This window comes from Colletotrichum aenigma (genome assembly GCF_013390185.1).
Source record: "Colletotrichum aenigma strain Cg56 chromosome Unknown KSG_Cg56_contig05, whole genome shotgun sequence".
Lineage (NCBI taxonomy): Eukaryota > Fungi > Ascomycota > Sordariomycetes > Glomerellales > Glomerellaceae > Colletotrichum > Colletotrichum aenigma.
In genome coordinates, this window is record NW_023500911.1 from 403,611 (window position 1) to 418,121 (window position 14,511).

General features: G+C 57.2%; 5 protein-coding genes across 5 annotated transcripts; 4 read left to right on the top strand and 1 right to left on the bottom strand.

Annotated features, from left to right (window-relative positions):
* Positions 1–1,294: 1,294 nt before the first annotated feature.
* Positions 1,295–2,676, top strand: atnI-2 (putative lipid transporter atnI; the record flags this gene model as incomplete). Its single annotated transcript, XM_037323011.1, has 4 exons — positions 1,295–1,525; positions 1,576–1,711; positions 1,780–2,153; positions 2,296–2,676. The coding sequence occupies 4 exons, from the start codon at positions 1,295–1,297 to the stop codon at positions 2,674–2,676; spliced, it is 1,122 nt and encodes a 373-aa protein (XP_037178454.1).
* Positions 2,677–4,701: 2,025 nt separating this feature from the next.
* On the top strand, positions 4,702–6,164 carry CGCA056_v007764 (uncharacterized protein; the record flags this gene model as incomplete). The annotated part of the gene is made up of 2 exons (XM_037323012.1): positions 4,702–5,606; positions 5,699–6,164. 2 exons carry the CDS (start codon positions 4,702–4,704, stop codon positions 6,162–6,164), a joined length of 1,371 nt encoding a protein of 456 aa, XP_037178461.1.
* Positions 6,165–6,779: 615 nt separating this feature from the next.
* Positions 6,780–8,454, top strand: cctM-2 (FAD-dependent monooxygenase cctM; the record flags this gene model as incomplete). Its single annotated transcript, XM_037323013.1, has 9 exons — positions 6,780–6,819; positions 6,876–6,913; positions 7,006–7,420; positions 7,474–7,547; positions 7,600–7,625; positions 7,721–7,764; positions 7,813–8,009; positions 8,065–8,152; positions 8,213–8,454. 9 exons carry the CDS (start codon positions 6,780–6,782, stop codon positions 8,452–8,454), a joined length of 1,164 nt encoding a protein of 387 aa, XP_037178460.1.
* A 1,121-nt stretch (positions 8,455–9,575) lies between these two features.
* MT1 (Sphingolipid C9-methyltransferase 1) lies at positions 9,576–11,245 on the top strand (the record flags this gene model as incomplete). The annotated part of the gene is made up of 2 exons (XM_037323014.1): positions 9,576–9,695; positions 9,827–11,245. The coding sequence occupies 2 exons, from the start codon at positions 9,576–9,578 to the stop codon at positions 11,243–11,245; spliced, it is 1,539 nt and encodes a 512-aa protein (XP_037178459.1).
* A 548-nt stretch (positions 11,246–11,793) lies between these two features.
* On the bottom strand, positions 11,794–13,571 carry CGCA056_v007767 (putative serine carboxypeptidase; the record flags this gene model as incomplete). The annotated part of the gene is made up of 4 exons (XM_037323015.1): positions 11,794–12,922; positions 12,973–13,069; positions 13,123–13,326; positions 13,391–13,571. 4 exons carry the CDS (start codon positions 13,569–13,571, stop codon positions 11,794–11,796), a joined length of 1,611 nt encoding a protein of 536 aa, XP_037178458.1.
* Positions 13,572–14,511: the final 940 nt, after the last annotated feature.

Sequence of the window (14,511 nt, forward strand, 5' to 3'; positions counted from 1 at the left end):
CAGCCGAAATGAGGCAGAATCGGTCCAATGCTTCCTGCCGGTGGTCAGCAGCAGCAGCAGAGTGCTTGCAGACGGGATGGATGGATGGATGGTGGTAAGCAATTGATGGGCGCGCCGAGTACTCGCGTCCGGACGGCAGCGAGCGAGCTGAACGGAGGGACGGGGAAACAAGAGGAGAAAGAAGGACCCTGAGGTAAGGTAGGTGCCGCCCGACGACGACGAGATACCGCCTGCCGCTGGAGGCGCTGCTGCTGCGTTCCATTCTGCATTGCTGCACCGCTGCTCGAACAGGGGTAAAGTGGGCCCACTATAGTGGAAACGACAGCGGGGCATTGACGCGCGGGGGTGAGATAACCCGATGCCATTGGCTTGTTCTGCTTGACTCCTCTGTTTACAGTTTAGCGTCATCAGGTGGGTGGCCGTACCAAGAATAAAAAAACAAGCTTCGCTCATCGGTGAAGATTGAAGATCCCAAAACTCATCCACCATGTCTTTCACTGAGACTGAGGCCGAGCCGTTTACTCGCAACGGTCTCATCAGCATCTCACGTTACAACATGAAGCCATGTCTCACTCTCAATGCAAGACATGGTATGACTGGTGCGAGGATCAACGCTCAGTAGAGCAACAATCAGCGGTGCCGAAAGCTCGTGCCAAGCTCATTACCACATCAAAACCCCGATACGTCGATGTTTTCAGCGCCATTCTCGATGGAGTCGTTAATTCAGGCAAAACCCAGCTCTCGGTCGTCCAGTCGCAGTCCGCACAATTTTCGAATTAGGAAATCAAACAAATTCGAGTATCCACCGTCTAGAACGCAAACCAACCTCGTATGCATTCGTGAGGGATCCGCCATCTCAGCCACGTGGAGAGCAGCTCATCTCAGCCCTCCAGCTGGGCCAGAGAATGAGACGCGTCACGATAGGGCGATGACCAGCCTCGACTTTATGAGATCCCTAAGCGCCAGGGCGGAACTTGGCGCCCGAGAAACGCATCTCATGTCCGTTCTATTCAATCGGGACTTTGGAGGATGACTCCCGGCCGCTCAGCTTCTCGAAGGATTCGAAGCCTTCGCTCAGTGACGCGGCGTTGCCTTATTAACCCATGTCCACAAGCCACACACCAAAGCCCCCTCCGCTGAGCCTCCATTCCTCTTCGTGATAGCGACCAATGTCCCTAGAGTCAATGAGTTCGGAAAGGGATATGTATATAATATGAATGACTTCAGATGGAGTTCGGACCAGGCGAGACAACAAGCCGAACACCTCATTCTTACCACCAACTCTAAATCCATCATGTCCAGCGTTTCTGCAACGCCAACGACGGCCTCAGTCGCCAGCGCAACTTCGTCCCAAGCCGCTCCCACATGTAGCACGGCGGTCCCAGGGAAATATGGACATGTCCCCATCGACGCATGCAACTCATACTATGCATTCGACCCAAGTTTCGAGGGCAATGTTGCCTTTGCCGTGCTATTCGTCCTTTCCATGATCGCACATGTTGTTCAGGCGATTACTTACAGAAAGGTGCGGAAACCATCCTGCAGCACGTATGCTTTTTCTTATATGCGGCACAGAGGTTCTGCTGGGTCATCATCATTGGCGCATCATGGGAAACCGCAGCCTTCATTCTCCGAACCCTCGGAGCCCACGACCAGCAGCAGATTGGCTGTCAGATTGGCGGACAGCTGCTCTTCCTCCTCGCACCGCTCTGTATGTTTCATCTACCTCAAGAAAATCCTTCACATGTCAGCAATCAAAAACTGACAGGCATTCGCTAGGGATCAACGCGTTCGCGTACATGCTGGCAGCCAGGCTCGTGTACTTTGTCCTGCCTGACCAGAGAGTTTTCCGCGTCAAGGCCACCGCGCTCACCAAGATCTTCGTGGTCATGGACATTGTGTGCTTCCTCGTGCAGGCTGTGGGCGGCTCCATGATGTCCAACACGGAGGTCTCCTCGGACGACCCCATCCTGCGCACCGGCCAGCAACTCTACATGAGCGGGTGCGGGCTACAGCTCGCCTTCATCGTCGTCTTCTGCGGGCTGATGGGCCGGTTCTACGTGAAGATGCAACAGGCGCAAAGGTTCGACCTCGACTTGAAACGGGTGAAGGCCCTCATCTGGGTCATCTACGTGGTGCTGGTGCTCGTGATTGTAAGTGTGGTTTTTTGTTTCTCTTGTGACTTTCCTGCTTTCTGCTCCTCGAACGTCCGTCCACCCTTCAGGAGGCAAACTTTCAGGGTGAGACGACGTTTGACAAGATGGGATGAACGGACTGAGCTGACACTTCCCGGAGATCCGGATCATCTTTCGACTGGCTGAGTTCGGACCTGGGGCCGACATTGAGAACCCCATCCTCACCAACGAGAACTACGCGTTCGGACTCGACGCACTGCCCATGGTGCTCGCGCTCGTGCTCCTCAACGCCGTGCACCCGGGTATCGTGCTGAGGGGCGAGAACAGCGAGTTCTCGAGGCTGTCGAGGAAAGAGAAGAAGCAGATGAAGCGGGAGAAGAAGGAAACCAAGAAGGCAGCGAGGGCGGAGAAGAAGCAGAGAAAGGCTGGCAAGCTGGTCACTGAAGGGCAAACATATGGCATGGAGGAGAGGAGCCCGCTGACAGACAGACCGTACGACACAGACGAGCGGCCTAGCTCGCCGCGGAGGGAGCACGTTTAAGTCAGGCCGGGCGGCGGTGATGGGAAGCGGGGACTGTTGGGAGATGATGATGTTGAGTGATTGCATAGCTAGGGCGTTTGGGAAAGTGGTGACGGGCTTGTGACACGTCCGAGGGTTAGACACTTGCAGTAATGTTTACGGGACTGGGTGATAGACACGCTTCATTCAGCACAGGCGTTTGTTTCCAAGGGCGGTTGACTCGTATAGTTGGTTGGGGCCGGCAGACTGAATAGCATCATATCGGAGATTCATCAAGAAGAAACAGGTCCAAGAGATTCGGAAATGTTCATCATTAAAGACGTGGAGGATGACGATCCTGGGATTCTTAAATGCCTAAAGCTGCAAGTTGTCGGGACCCTGAGAGTGCCTGGGAAGTGAGTGCCTTAGTTGACAGCACCGCCACGGGGCCCACTCGGGACCGGGAATTAGCGCGGATTAAAAAAAGAAGCCCGGTTGGCGCTAACGGAGCATCGCCGGACACTGCTACACTGTGTTTGTGCATACATCTAATATAGCATTTACAGTGTGAATATCTCCAGAAACAAGCACCTGAAGGATTCGACGCCGGCGCGGTGGGGTGGCAGCATAAACAAGCGAGACGAACAGCCCCTGCCGGTTCGATGCAAACTCACTTCCTTCAAACTCCAGTCCCCGTTCAGAAGCGTTGGGTCCCGACTCCTTCAATATCCCACCATCGAACGAGTTAAACAGCTCACCAGCCGCACGTCTGTTCAGTCTATTCAGTTGTGTCTGTCTGCGCCCCTTGACGGTGCCTGCCTGCCCGACCTGACCTAACCTGACCTGACCGTTCGGGCCCGAGCCACCAGACTTGTCAAACTGGCATATTCGTCGTGCTGAACCCCCCAAAACCCGAGAACCCAAGACAAACGTAGCGGCCCCAAGATGCGTGGCATGCGTTTGGGGGCCCATTTCCAGGTCGTCTTGGACGATGGGCAATATCCGACATGGGAGAAATGCAGCTTCCCTGGCTTTGGGGTCCTCCGTCGTCCATTGCCTGCATCAGAATATGCAAGCGCAACATGAGGACGAGAGAGCCATGGCACAGAAGCAGAAGGGTCGTGTTCTCGTCCAGGAACCAACAACACCTTTCTCGAATGCCTGCAACCCCAGCCAACATCGTGTGCTCAGCATTACGGTCAAGCCAGTCGAAGTCGAAGCCGGTATCAGTTCGATCAGACGATGGGCCCAAGAAGAGCAAGAAACAGTTTTCTACCCGCCTGTCTGATTCAGAACGCCTCCATCTCTCTCTATCTCTCCGTCTGCCCAAGCCCTCGCCTGCTCGGCACTTGACAGGCTCGTACTCTGTCTGCGCCTATTTCCGGGTTCTCAGATCCGCACGGACTGGTCCCGGCCGGCGCGTTCTGTCCTCGCCACGGCACAACGTTTCCAACGATCAAGAGATCTTCCCACCCCCGGCCCACGCCCCAAGCGGTGCGCGCAGCCTGCAACCGTGATACGACGGTAAGGCGTGGTCATCACGTCTGTCTTAGACTTGGACAGCCAAGCTGCCCCTCCCCCAAACCGAAAAGGCGCAATGCTGATGATGGGAGAGAAATCCCTGAAACCCGCCTGCTCCTCAATGAACATCAGCCCTGTTGGCGGCCACCCCCCGGGACCACAACCACCCCCTCCCTTCCTCCTCCTCCTCCACGTCGTCCCTGCTCCGATCTAAATTGCACCTCGTCCTCCGATCCCTCGAGGCAGGATTCCTTTTTTCTCTCTTCTTCGTTCTTTTCCTTCTGCCTATTCTTCCACCAGGGCCCCGCGTCTATTCCTCCCAGAATCCCACGTCTCTTTCTTTGGGTCTCTTGGTTGTCTCTTTGTAACTGGATTTTGATTACACGGATTCCGCCGGACTCAAGCGCTTGACTGCCATCTTGAGTCTTACAACCGACTTGGGGAACGCCATCATCGACAAGGATCTTGTTGCTGGCAAAAGGAAGAAAGGGCTTTGAAAGGATTTGGAAACCACTGTGCGAAGATCACCCAAATCACCGAAACACCATGGTATCTCGCGACGTCTTCCGGCTCCCGCCCGCCGCGGCAGCTCTCGTGCTGCTCTCGAATCTCCTCACCACCGCCGACGCCGTCGCCGTGCTCCCGCAAAAAACGCAGCACCTCCCCTTCCGTGTACTCGATGTCGTAGACTGGCCTCTGCAGACGCCGATGCCATGGCTTGGAAGGAGACAAGACTCCAGCACCAACACCGTCTGCGGTTACATCGGCGGCGACCCGGGCTTCGCGGCAACATGCTCGGCTGGCTCGCACTGCGCCATGGACGCCTCCGTCTCGGCCGTCGGCTGCTGCCCGAACGGAGTCGCCTGCACGACGGGCGTCTACACCAGCTGCGTCGACCAGAACAGTCCCACCCCGTCGGCGTACGACCCGTACGTCTACACCTGCCAGGGCTCCAACGTGTGCTACAAGAACACCTACGACGGCGGGGCCTACCAGTACGGATGCGGCACGAGCACCCAGGGCTTCTACGTCGCGGCCACCGCCTCGGGGCTGAGCACGACTGTGGTCATCACCCACGTCTCCGGCATCGTCACCGCGGCCGCCAGTACCGCGTCCAGCTCCAGCTCAGGCAGCTCTTCCGCGTCGAGGTCTGACTCTTCGACGACGAGCTCCTCCACGACCACCAGCAGCTCCAGCTCCAGCTCCTCGCCAACCTCGCAGGCGCCCAGCTCCACTTCTTCGCACCCTGCGGCAAGCGGCGGTCCTCACTCGCCGCCGACGCAGGCACAGCAGGACGCCGCCCTCGCGCGCAACGGCGGAATCATCGGCGGAACCGTCGCCGGAGCCGCCATCTTCGTCGCAATTGTGTCTGTTGCTTTCTGGATGGGCAAGCGTAAGGGCAGGAACCAGCGTGTGGGCCCCGGCCAGGGCAAGGGGCCTTCATATATCAGGTATACTATCCCATCTCGCCTCATCCCCCCACGTTCCCACATCCCCATCCCCATCATATCATCCGATCGGAAATGCTAACCCACATTCCCAGCCCCATGACGAACCAGAAGGATTTCACCCAGGTTCCGGGTCAGGACACCATGTTCGACCAGGCCGGCTACGGGCACCCGTCCATGATGCCCGGCGCGCACGGGACCACCACGTCCATCACGGGAGGCAACGCCGCCCACAGCGGGGGCTCCGTGAAGAGTGGGGGTGCTGGCGGCGCCGTTGCATCTGGAGCGGTTCGTTCCGGCAACGGGGGAGAGGATGAGATCCCGCTGACGCACCAGAATGAAATGACGGAGTTTCTGCGCGGCTACCACGAGGCCATCTCCCGCCCGGAGGGAGATGAGGTCCGCCAGGGGAGTGCTGGAGGTAATAGCACGGCGACGGGTGCCACCGCGACCGAGTTTGGCGCGGCCCCGAACGCGAACGCTGGCGGCGCTGATATTACGGAAGAGAGGCCGTTGTGGCAGCAGAACAGGAGGCAGAGCCGGAACTTGATGTGGATGTAAGATAATATGGAAAAGAACCACAGTGCATGCGGGGGAAGCAAATGGAACATGGGTTATTGCAGGTACAGAATACGGTGTTTTGGAGTTGGCATATGTCTCTTAGCCAGGGACACAAAGACACTTTCTAATCAAATGATTGTCTAATCACATACATAATCGCCAATAGTATATAATCGCTGTACTGAAAATGGCTTGTCTCGACTATGTCGGCCGACTCAACGACATTGTTCGGCCTCGGTCACTATCGAGAGACCGGTCCGTCCAGCCCTAGTTCAGGAGAGCGAAGTCGTTTAACATGAGCGTCTCCAAAAAAGTGGGATTTAGTCGTGGTGACAACGCAGCCAAGCCATTTGCAGTTGAATGAATGACTTCAGCCGACGGGATAACGTCGCTCTTCTTGTAACCGCGAAAGCGCGAGTCGAACTTACTCCCGGCCTTCCGGGATACCATCATGAACGGATCATCAACATCACTTCAAGTCAAGAATGGCCTGTGAGCAAATATAAATGATGATCGGTGTGAATATGAATGATGAGGCTGTCATCGTAGTCAACTTGAACTCACTCAGGATATAATTCTCGTACCGACATTATCATCATCATTCTACAAACCACCATGTCTTCTCCGAATCTCCATGTTGCAGTAATCGGAGCAGGTACGCCAATATCGTGCCTACCGTCCCGAAACAACCCACGTCCTAACAATGCCCAGGCGCCACCGGCCTCCTCCTCGCCCAAGGACTGAAAAAGGTTGCCCGTCCATCTCCACACACGGCCACGAACACACACACACACACACACACACACACACACACACACACACAAGATGCTAACCCGCGCAGGCCAACGTCCGAGTCTCCGTCTTCGAGACCCTCCCCAGACAAACCTACGAGGACAACCCGCGAACGTGGACGATGGCCCTGCACTGGTCCCGCCGCAACGTCGAGCAGTGCCTCCCGCCCGAGCTCTTCGCCGCTCTGAGCAGCGCGCACACGAACCCCTGGCACGAGCCCTCGCACGACGAGGCCCAGAGCCTGCCGGTCGTGGGCGGCAAGACGGGCGAGGTGCTGGTTGCGGCGAAGGTGGACGACGGCAGACGGGTCGTGCGCAGGAAGCTGAGGGATCTATTCCGGCGGGGGATCGATGTGAGGTTTGGGTATAAGCTGGCTGGGGTCGATGCGAGTGGAGAGAGGGTCACGGCTACTTTTGAGAATGGCGAGGTGGTGCGTGTGGATGTGTTTGTTGGGGCGGATGGTGGTGAGTTGCGTTTGGCTGGATTGGGGGAATGTTGGTTGGCTGACGTGTGGTAGCGAAGAGTGTTGTGAGAGATCACCTCGTGGATGGCGATGCCAAGGAGCTGGATCGGGTCCCGTTGATTTCTACGGTGTGTGATGAGAAGTATGAGAAATGTGTCGAAGTTACTAACGTTAAGACAGAACATTGGGTGTCGGTACACGGCGCAGTAAGCTCGATTCCTCAGGAGCAAGATTCACCCGATTGCCAATGTAAGCTGCGAGAGTTGCCGTTGTAATAGCCACAAAACCAACAAAATTCTAGATGGCTATTCATCCGGACCAAGACACTCTGTTTCTTTCTCGCTGGTGGGTTCTATCTCCTGGATGATGTGTGCTTGAGCTGACTTATTACAGTGGCCGATGTTCCTGATCCCGAGGACCCGGAAACCTGGGAGTTCCAGGTCGCGCTATCTCTTTGGAGCACCGAAGACCCTCCCGAGACAAACGAGGACAGGATGAAGTATTTAAAGAAGCTCGCGGAGCCATACTGCGAGCCGTACCGTTCTGCCGCGCTGTGGGTGCCGGACGACACATACATTCCACGTGACAAGGTATTTTGCTTGACAATCTTATCAGCATCTCACTGAAGTCACTAACTGGATATAGTACGCAGAGTGGAAGAGAATTGCACCATGGAACAACTTTGGCGGGCGCGTCACGGTTGCCGGCGACGCCGCGCATCCCATGTGTCCCTGTGAGTGCGAACCTCAAGCCCGAGGGCAACTTTACTAGGTCTAACTGTGAGAGCCTCCAGTTCGTGGCCCGGGCCTGAATAATGCACTGCAGGACGCCGGAAACCTGGTCAAGGCCATCGCGGCGGTCCAACAGGGCCGGCAGACTCTTGCGGCGGCGATCGACGAGTACGATGCGGAGGTGTACCAGCGAGGCAAAGGGGAGATTGAGATCTCGGAGGAGTCAATGTTTGGACTCCACCACTACAGCGCGATCAAAGGATCTCCCATTGACCGCATGGGGTTGAAGGAGCAGAAGGCCTAGTGGTAACAGGTGCTCCAATCTCGGAGCCGAAAGCCGGTGCGGGGAGCTGGCGGGGCCGTCAAGGACCCGCTGTCGGAAGAAACCCACTATCTGGGGGTGGCCGGACCGGAGCTGGTGCTGGGGTCTTTTCCAAAACACATGTCTGGCTCTGCGAAACCGCTCAGGCTAATGCATCTGATAAAACGGTATCTCAGGTGATGAGGTGTTACCGGCTGGTGGTGGGCAGCAGCACCCAACCCGATAGACCCGAACACGAGAAAAGCAATGGTTTTGTGGGTTGTTGTTTATTGTTACCTGCATCGACCTTGCGAGGTTCTCTTCTCGTCTCGTCTCAATAAATGCTGGGAGGCGGCTGAACGAAGAAGCTCCTTTTGGCGATGATCTCTATCTGTTTTTGAAGCACCCCTTTTACTATCTTTAAGGGTCCTCGGTATCTCTGTAGAAACGGCAAATTGGCCAATGGAATTCTCAATGTCCAATCACAATTAGCGAATTGAGAGGCCCTGTCCAAATAGCAGCGAGCAAGGCCCTTACCGTCCTTTATCGCTACAAACAATAGGGGCAAGCCACAGGGTACAGGACCTGGGGGAGGTGGGCGGTGAAGACTTTTTACACACTTCGTGGCCTCAACTGACTTGGCGAGGACGGTCTGTTGGTGGGGTGTTGTCGGGGCCCCTGGGGCTGGCAGCCACTCAGGTGCCGTTGAGACCTGTTTTTTCAGTGACCCCTGCGTGGTGGTGCCCACTCCCAGTTCACTGGAGTGGGTACAAACGGGCGACGCACGACGCGCAAGCCGCTTAGATTGGCTGGACTCGCTGCTCAGACAATTCCAGGAGCACAGGTTGGGACGGTGAGCCTGGGACACCAGCAGGGTAGCAGCCCCCAGGGCCAGACAGACAGAGGCCCGGAAACACTGAAGCCACCTGGGCCCGAGAGACCCCCCCGGCGCGGGCGCGTCTAGAATGACGGAATGAGCTCCCAGCTTAAATCTGTCCACACGGCCGGCCAGCCACAGAGCTTCACCTTCAAAACCACCACCACACCCCCTTCCCTCTGCTGAGAGCCGCATCGTGAAGAAACACTGCCCGTTTCTCACGAGTCCAACCTACGGATACTTCACCATGGCGTCCGAGAAGCTCAAGGGCGACCAGCTCGAGGGCGACATCACCTTCATCAAGACCCCTCCCCAACCACCCGCCAAGTTCAGCACCACCGAGGACTGCGGCGTCAAGACCACAGACGTGAGTTTTTTTTTTTCCCTCCCTTTTTTTTTTCGATCCAAGAGAGGAGAGAGATGTGTGGTCGCACGCATCCAATTGAGCTCAATTGGCTTCATCTGAATAACCTCCCGCTAACCACCATCCTCTCACAGTACCCCGCCATCTACAATGCGCCACTTCCTGCTGAGGGCCCCGGCCACGAGTCCTTCTCGAACTGGGTGCTCGGAGCTCTCGTCTTCGGCGTGCCTTGGTGGCTCACCCGCTCCGTTGGCGGCGGCTGGAAGACCTACACCTTCTTCCTCCTGCTCTGCTTCTTCCCGGCCCTGATCGTCGTCTGGACCATCGCCTCCACCTACTCCCCGCGCATCAACGACAAGGCCAAGCTGCCCGGCCGCCCCGTCGAGCACTACATCACCTTCAAGAAGGAGGCCGACAAGCAGCGATGGAGCGGACGCAACAAGATCCCCATCAAGACCTTCTACGAAATGTACTTTGACGGCGACGTCGAGTTCAACGGCGACTGCCTAGAGATCATGGAGTACCGCCACGACTGGTGCACCTTCCAGTTCACCTGGGCCGTCCTCAAGTTCATCCTCTTCACCTTCTTCCGCGACGTCGCCTTCCACTCCCGCGAGCAGGACGAGGAGCAGGTCCGCCCCACCTACGACTCCGGCAACGACCACTACGCCTGGTTCCTCGGCCCCCGCATGATCTACACCTCGGGCGTCTTCTCCGACATCACCCGCGAGGAGACCCTCGAGGAGATGCAGGACAACAAGATGGCCATCGTCTGCGAGAAGATCGACCTCAAGGAGGGCGAGTCCATGCTCGACATCGGCTGCGGCTGGGGAACCCTCGCCCGCTTCGCCTCCGTCAACTACGGCGCCCACGTCACCGGAGCCACCCTCGCCCGCAACCAGGCCGCCTGGGGCAACGACGCCCTCCGCCGCGCCGGCATCCCCGAGACCCAGTCCCAGCTGCTCGTCTCCGACTACCGCGATATCCCCAAGAAGAAGTTCAACAAGATCACCCAGCTCGAGATGGGCGAGCACGTCGGCATCAAGCGCCTCACCGGTTTCTTCCGCCAGTGTTACGACATGCTCGAGGACGACGGTGCCATGTACGTTCAGCTCTCCGGCCTCCGCAGACCCTGGCAGTACGAGGACCTTATTTGGGGCACCTTCCTCAACAAGTACATCTTCCCCGGCGCCGACGCTTCCACCCCTCTCTGGTACTACATCTCTTGCCTCGAGAAGGCCGGCTGGGAGATCAAGAGCGTCGACACCGTCGGTGTCCACTACTCCGGCACTCTCTGGCGCTGGTACCGTAACTGGCTCGGCAACGCCAACGCCATCACCGCCAAGTACGGCCAGCGCTGGTACCGCATCTGGGAGCTCTTCCTCGCCTGGTCCGTCATCGCCTCGCGCCAGGGCTCCGCCACCTGCTTCCAGATGGTCGCCGTCAAGAACCTCAACGCCGTCCACCGTATCGACGGCTTCGCCTCCCAGTTTGGCCTCTCCGGCGCTCTCGCCGCCGCCAAGGCCAAGGGCAAGGCCATCCTCAAGCAATAAGCGACAGAAACGAAAGTTCTTGCATCTGCATTTGCAAACGGGGGAGCGGCAGCATGTAGGTGCGGCCTTGCGTTCCATGCTTGAAAGGAGTGTTCCCAACCTCTTGTTCTTCGGCGTTTGGACTCGGTGACTTGGAGTCGAAGGGCTTACATACAAAAAAGGGGCAGGGGCGGGCGGATTTTTCAAGCACACGTTTTGTCATGTTCAGGGATGAATGAGACCAGTGACTTTGTAAAAGTTTGGGGGGACGACTTGAACGCGATGTGTGGCATGGGTGTGGATCTGGTTACATAGAGCAGTGCGGCGACGCGCCGCCTCATGGGCCTTGTTGCAAGTCTACTTGGTCTCGATGCGAAATAGAATCGTTCGCATACCTTTTTGTGTCTTGTTCGTTTCTTGTGATGTTCAGTCTCGAAGTCTCATCGCCCGTTGTGATATTATCCCGTGAACCCTGATGACGGATCCTTGCGGTTATAATTACTCAATAAACATCTACATTGAAGGTAAATCATGTCTACATGCAGCCACGAACCTACATTCTCAATACATTAATAGGGATACTCAAAGTTGGTCGAAATCTTGATCGTCCACGGGTCGCCCTTGGTCATCGACTTGACCCTTCCCAACATAAACTCGGCATGCCTCAGCGCGACGCCCGGGTTGTACTGCGGGACCATGTGCCCGCTCAGCTTGGCCGTCGAGTGCGTGAACCCGCGCTCCGTGTGCACCACGCCCTGCACGTTGCCGCCGGCCCAACTGATCACGTTGTCGTCGGTGTTATCCACATCCGGCAGCAGCAGCTCGTCCGCCGGCTGCGTCTCGAAGCCCTGCTTGCCGTTCCACCGGATGCGCTGGATGCCGAGCGCCGTGACGTTGGGCTGGATCACATAATCGGCCTGGCCGGAGCCGACGTGCACGTTGTTGGTGCGCTCGACGAGCGTCTGGAACTTGGCCTCGTGCTCGGTGCCGTTGTAGTTGTCCTCGCCGCCGACGAAGACGGGGTCCTGGCACTCGCTCCAGGAGGGGTAGTCGACTGGCACGTGGATGGCCTTGCGGACCTCGGGGATGTTGAAGTACAGCGTCGTGTTGGGCGGGGAGTACATGACGGACGGGAAGCCGAGGACGTCCCACAGCACGGGGCAGGTGTCGAGGACGTGGTAGCCGTTGAAGCAGGGGTTGATGGCGTTGATGTAGTTGTCAAAGTGGTTCACCACATCATAGTCGGGGTCCCACTTGACGCTCTCCCAGGGGGTCGGCGGCGGCGGGTAGGCGAGGTGCTTGGCGAGGTAGGCGTCGAGCTCGCACTTGTCGTTGTCGGCGTCGAGCTGGGCCTTCATGCTCTTGGAGAAGCCGAAGACGTTCTCCCAGTAGCGGTGGAAGGCGGGGAGCGCGGCGTGGTCGAAGCCGAGGTCGTCCGAGTAGGGCATGACGGGGTCGTAGTAGAGGGCGCCCTTGACGTTGTAGTAGGCCGTGTCGTTCTTGTCGAGCATGGCGGCGCCGACGTAGGGCACGTAGATGCCGGCGTAGCTCTCGCCGGCGATGTAGAGGTTCTTGCCCTGGAGGTCGAACGTGGAGACGAAGTTCTTCCAGAAGGAGGCGAACTGGTCGGCGGTCTCGGCGTTGTTCGTGGCCGTGACGTTGCCGGAGCTGAAGCCGGTGCCGATGGGGTACTCGACCCTGTGACTGTTAGCTTGCGAGACCTCAGGAGAGGAGGGCGGAGGGCGTACCAGATCACGTTGGCAAGCTTGTGCCATGACCAAGCGTTGGGGACGGGCCTGATGGTTCCGTACTGCCAGAGGAACGGGCCGTTCTCTTGCAGGAATCCTGATGGTTGTAAGCGATGTGAATTCCTGGTATTTATAACGCATTAGACTAACCCTCCATGGATGAGCATCCCGGGCCGCCATTGAACCAGATAATGACATCGTCCTTGCCGGCGGGGTTTTCAGTCGGGAAGAACCAGAAAAAGTTCTTCTGCTGCTCGGCTTCCGGCTTTGTCGCGTCGACGGGAATCAGGCCGGCATAGCTTTCGCCAACGTTGAAGTTCACCTCAGGGATCGAGGTTCCGTCAACATAGAAGCCTGCAACGGAAAGCACATTTAGTGAGAATGAGACTTGAAAAATGGATGCTGAGCGTCCACTTACCACTGGTTTTGTTATTGTAGTACTGCAAATCACTCCGGCGCAGCGGTCCCCGCTCCTCCACCTGCTTCGGCGCTGCGGCCTGACGGTTCGCGAGACGCTGTCGGTGGGCGTGGGGTGAGACCCAGGCCGAGACGAGGGGCAGGGCGGCGAAGACGCCGGTGACGATGCTTGACGAGCGCATATTTCAAGACCCGGAATACCGTTCGAGACACGCGTGAGGCTCAAGGGAACGAAGGAGCTGCCAAGCAAGAGCCAAGGAGGGCCAAGAAATGTGCCTTGCATGTCATGGAACCAACTATATATCGAGGCATCGCACCCCACGATCGGACCGCCGGCGAATCGCTCGCAAACGCAGCCCTCCCAAATGACACCATGGGCATTTATAAAGAGTGGACAGATCTAGCCCAAGGAGGCATGTCGTTGTTCACATTGTATTGCTGCTCATATACAATGGGCAAATGATCAATTCGTATCGACAGTGCGTAGAGTGCTGCTCCAAAGTTAACGCATGGTGATTAGCTACGGATTAGGCAGGTCAGAAGCTGAATTGGACCGCGTTACTGGATGAATTAGCTGATAAGCATGCCGAAGTGCCGAGATGAACAAGGCCCCTTTGGTGGAGCGGCTTCAGGGATGGGCTGCCGCGGTGGGATGAGGCCTAAAGCTTGTTTTTTTGCGCCCACCCCGCACCGGGCGGGCATCCCGGACTGGCGCCGCGGTGCTGTCGGCAGTCGGTGGCGCATAGTGAGCCTTCGGGCCTGCCGTCTCCGGTCTGTACTTTGTCCAGAGTCTGCCCAGCTTGACGGCCGGTTTCTGTCTCCGGAGCACTTGTGGAGTCAAGTCAAGCCCTCGGGCGCTCCGTGGAAGCAACGCAATCCGAATTCGCGAAAGACTCATCGCTGTCAACCCCGAGTCAAGAGAATTGGCTCTGTCAGCTGTTGTGTTGCTTTGGTCTTGGCGCTGCTTCTAAGTTAGATTGCTTCATTTACGACAGAGGGAAGAACAGTGGTGTCTGGCATATCTGACATACACTTCAAAACTTCTTCGTCTCGTGCTCTACTTACCTACATGGCCATATCTGGTCGTCGTTTCAAATGCTCAAGCTCTTGGTGACCGTTGGC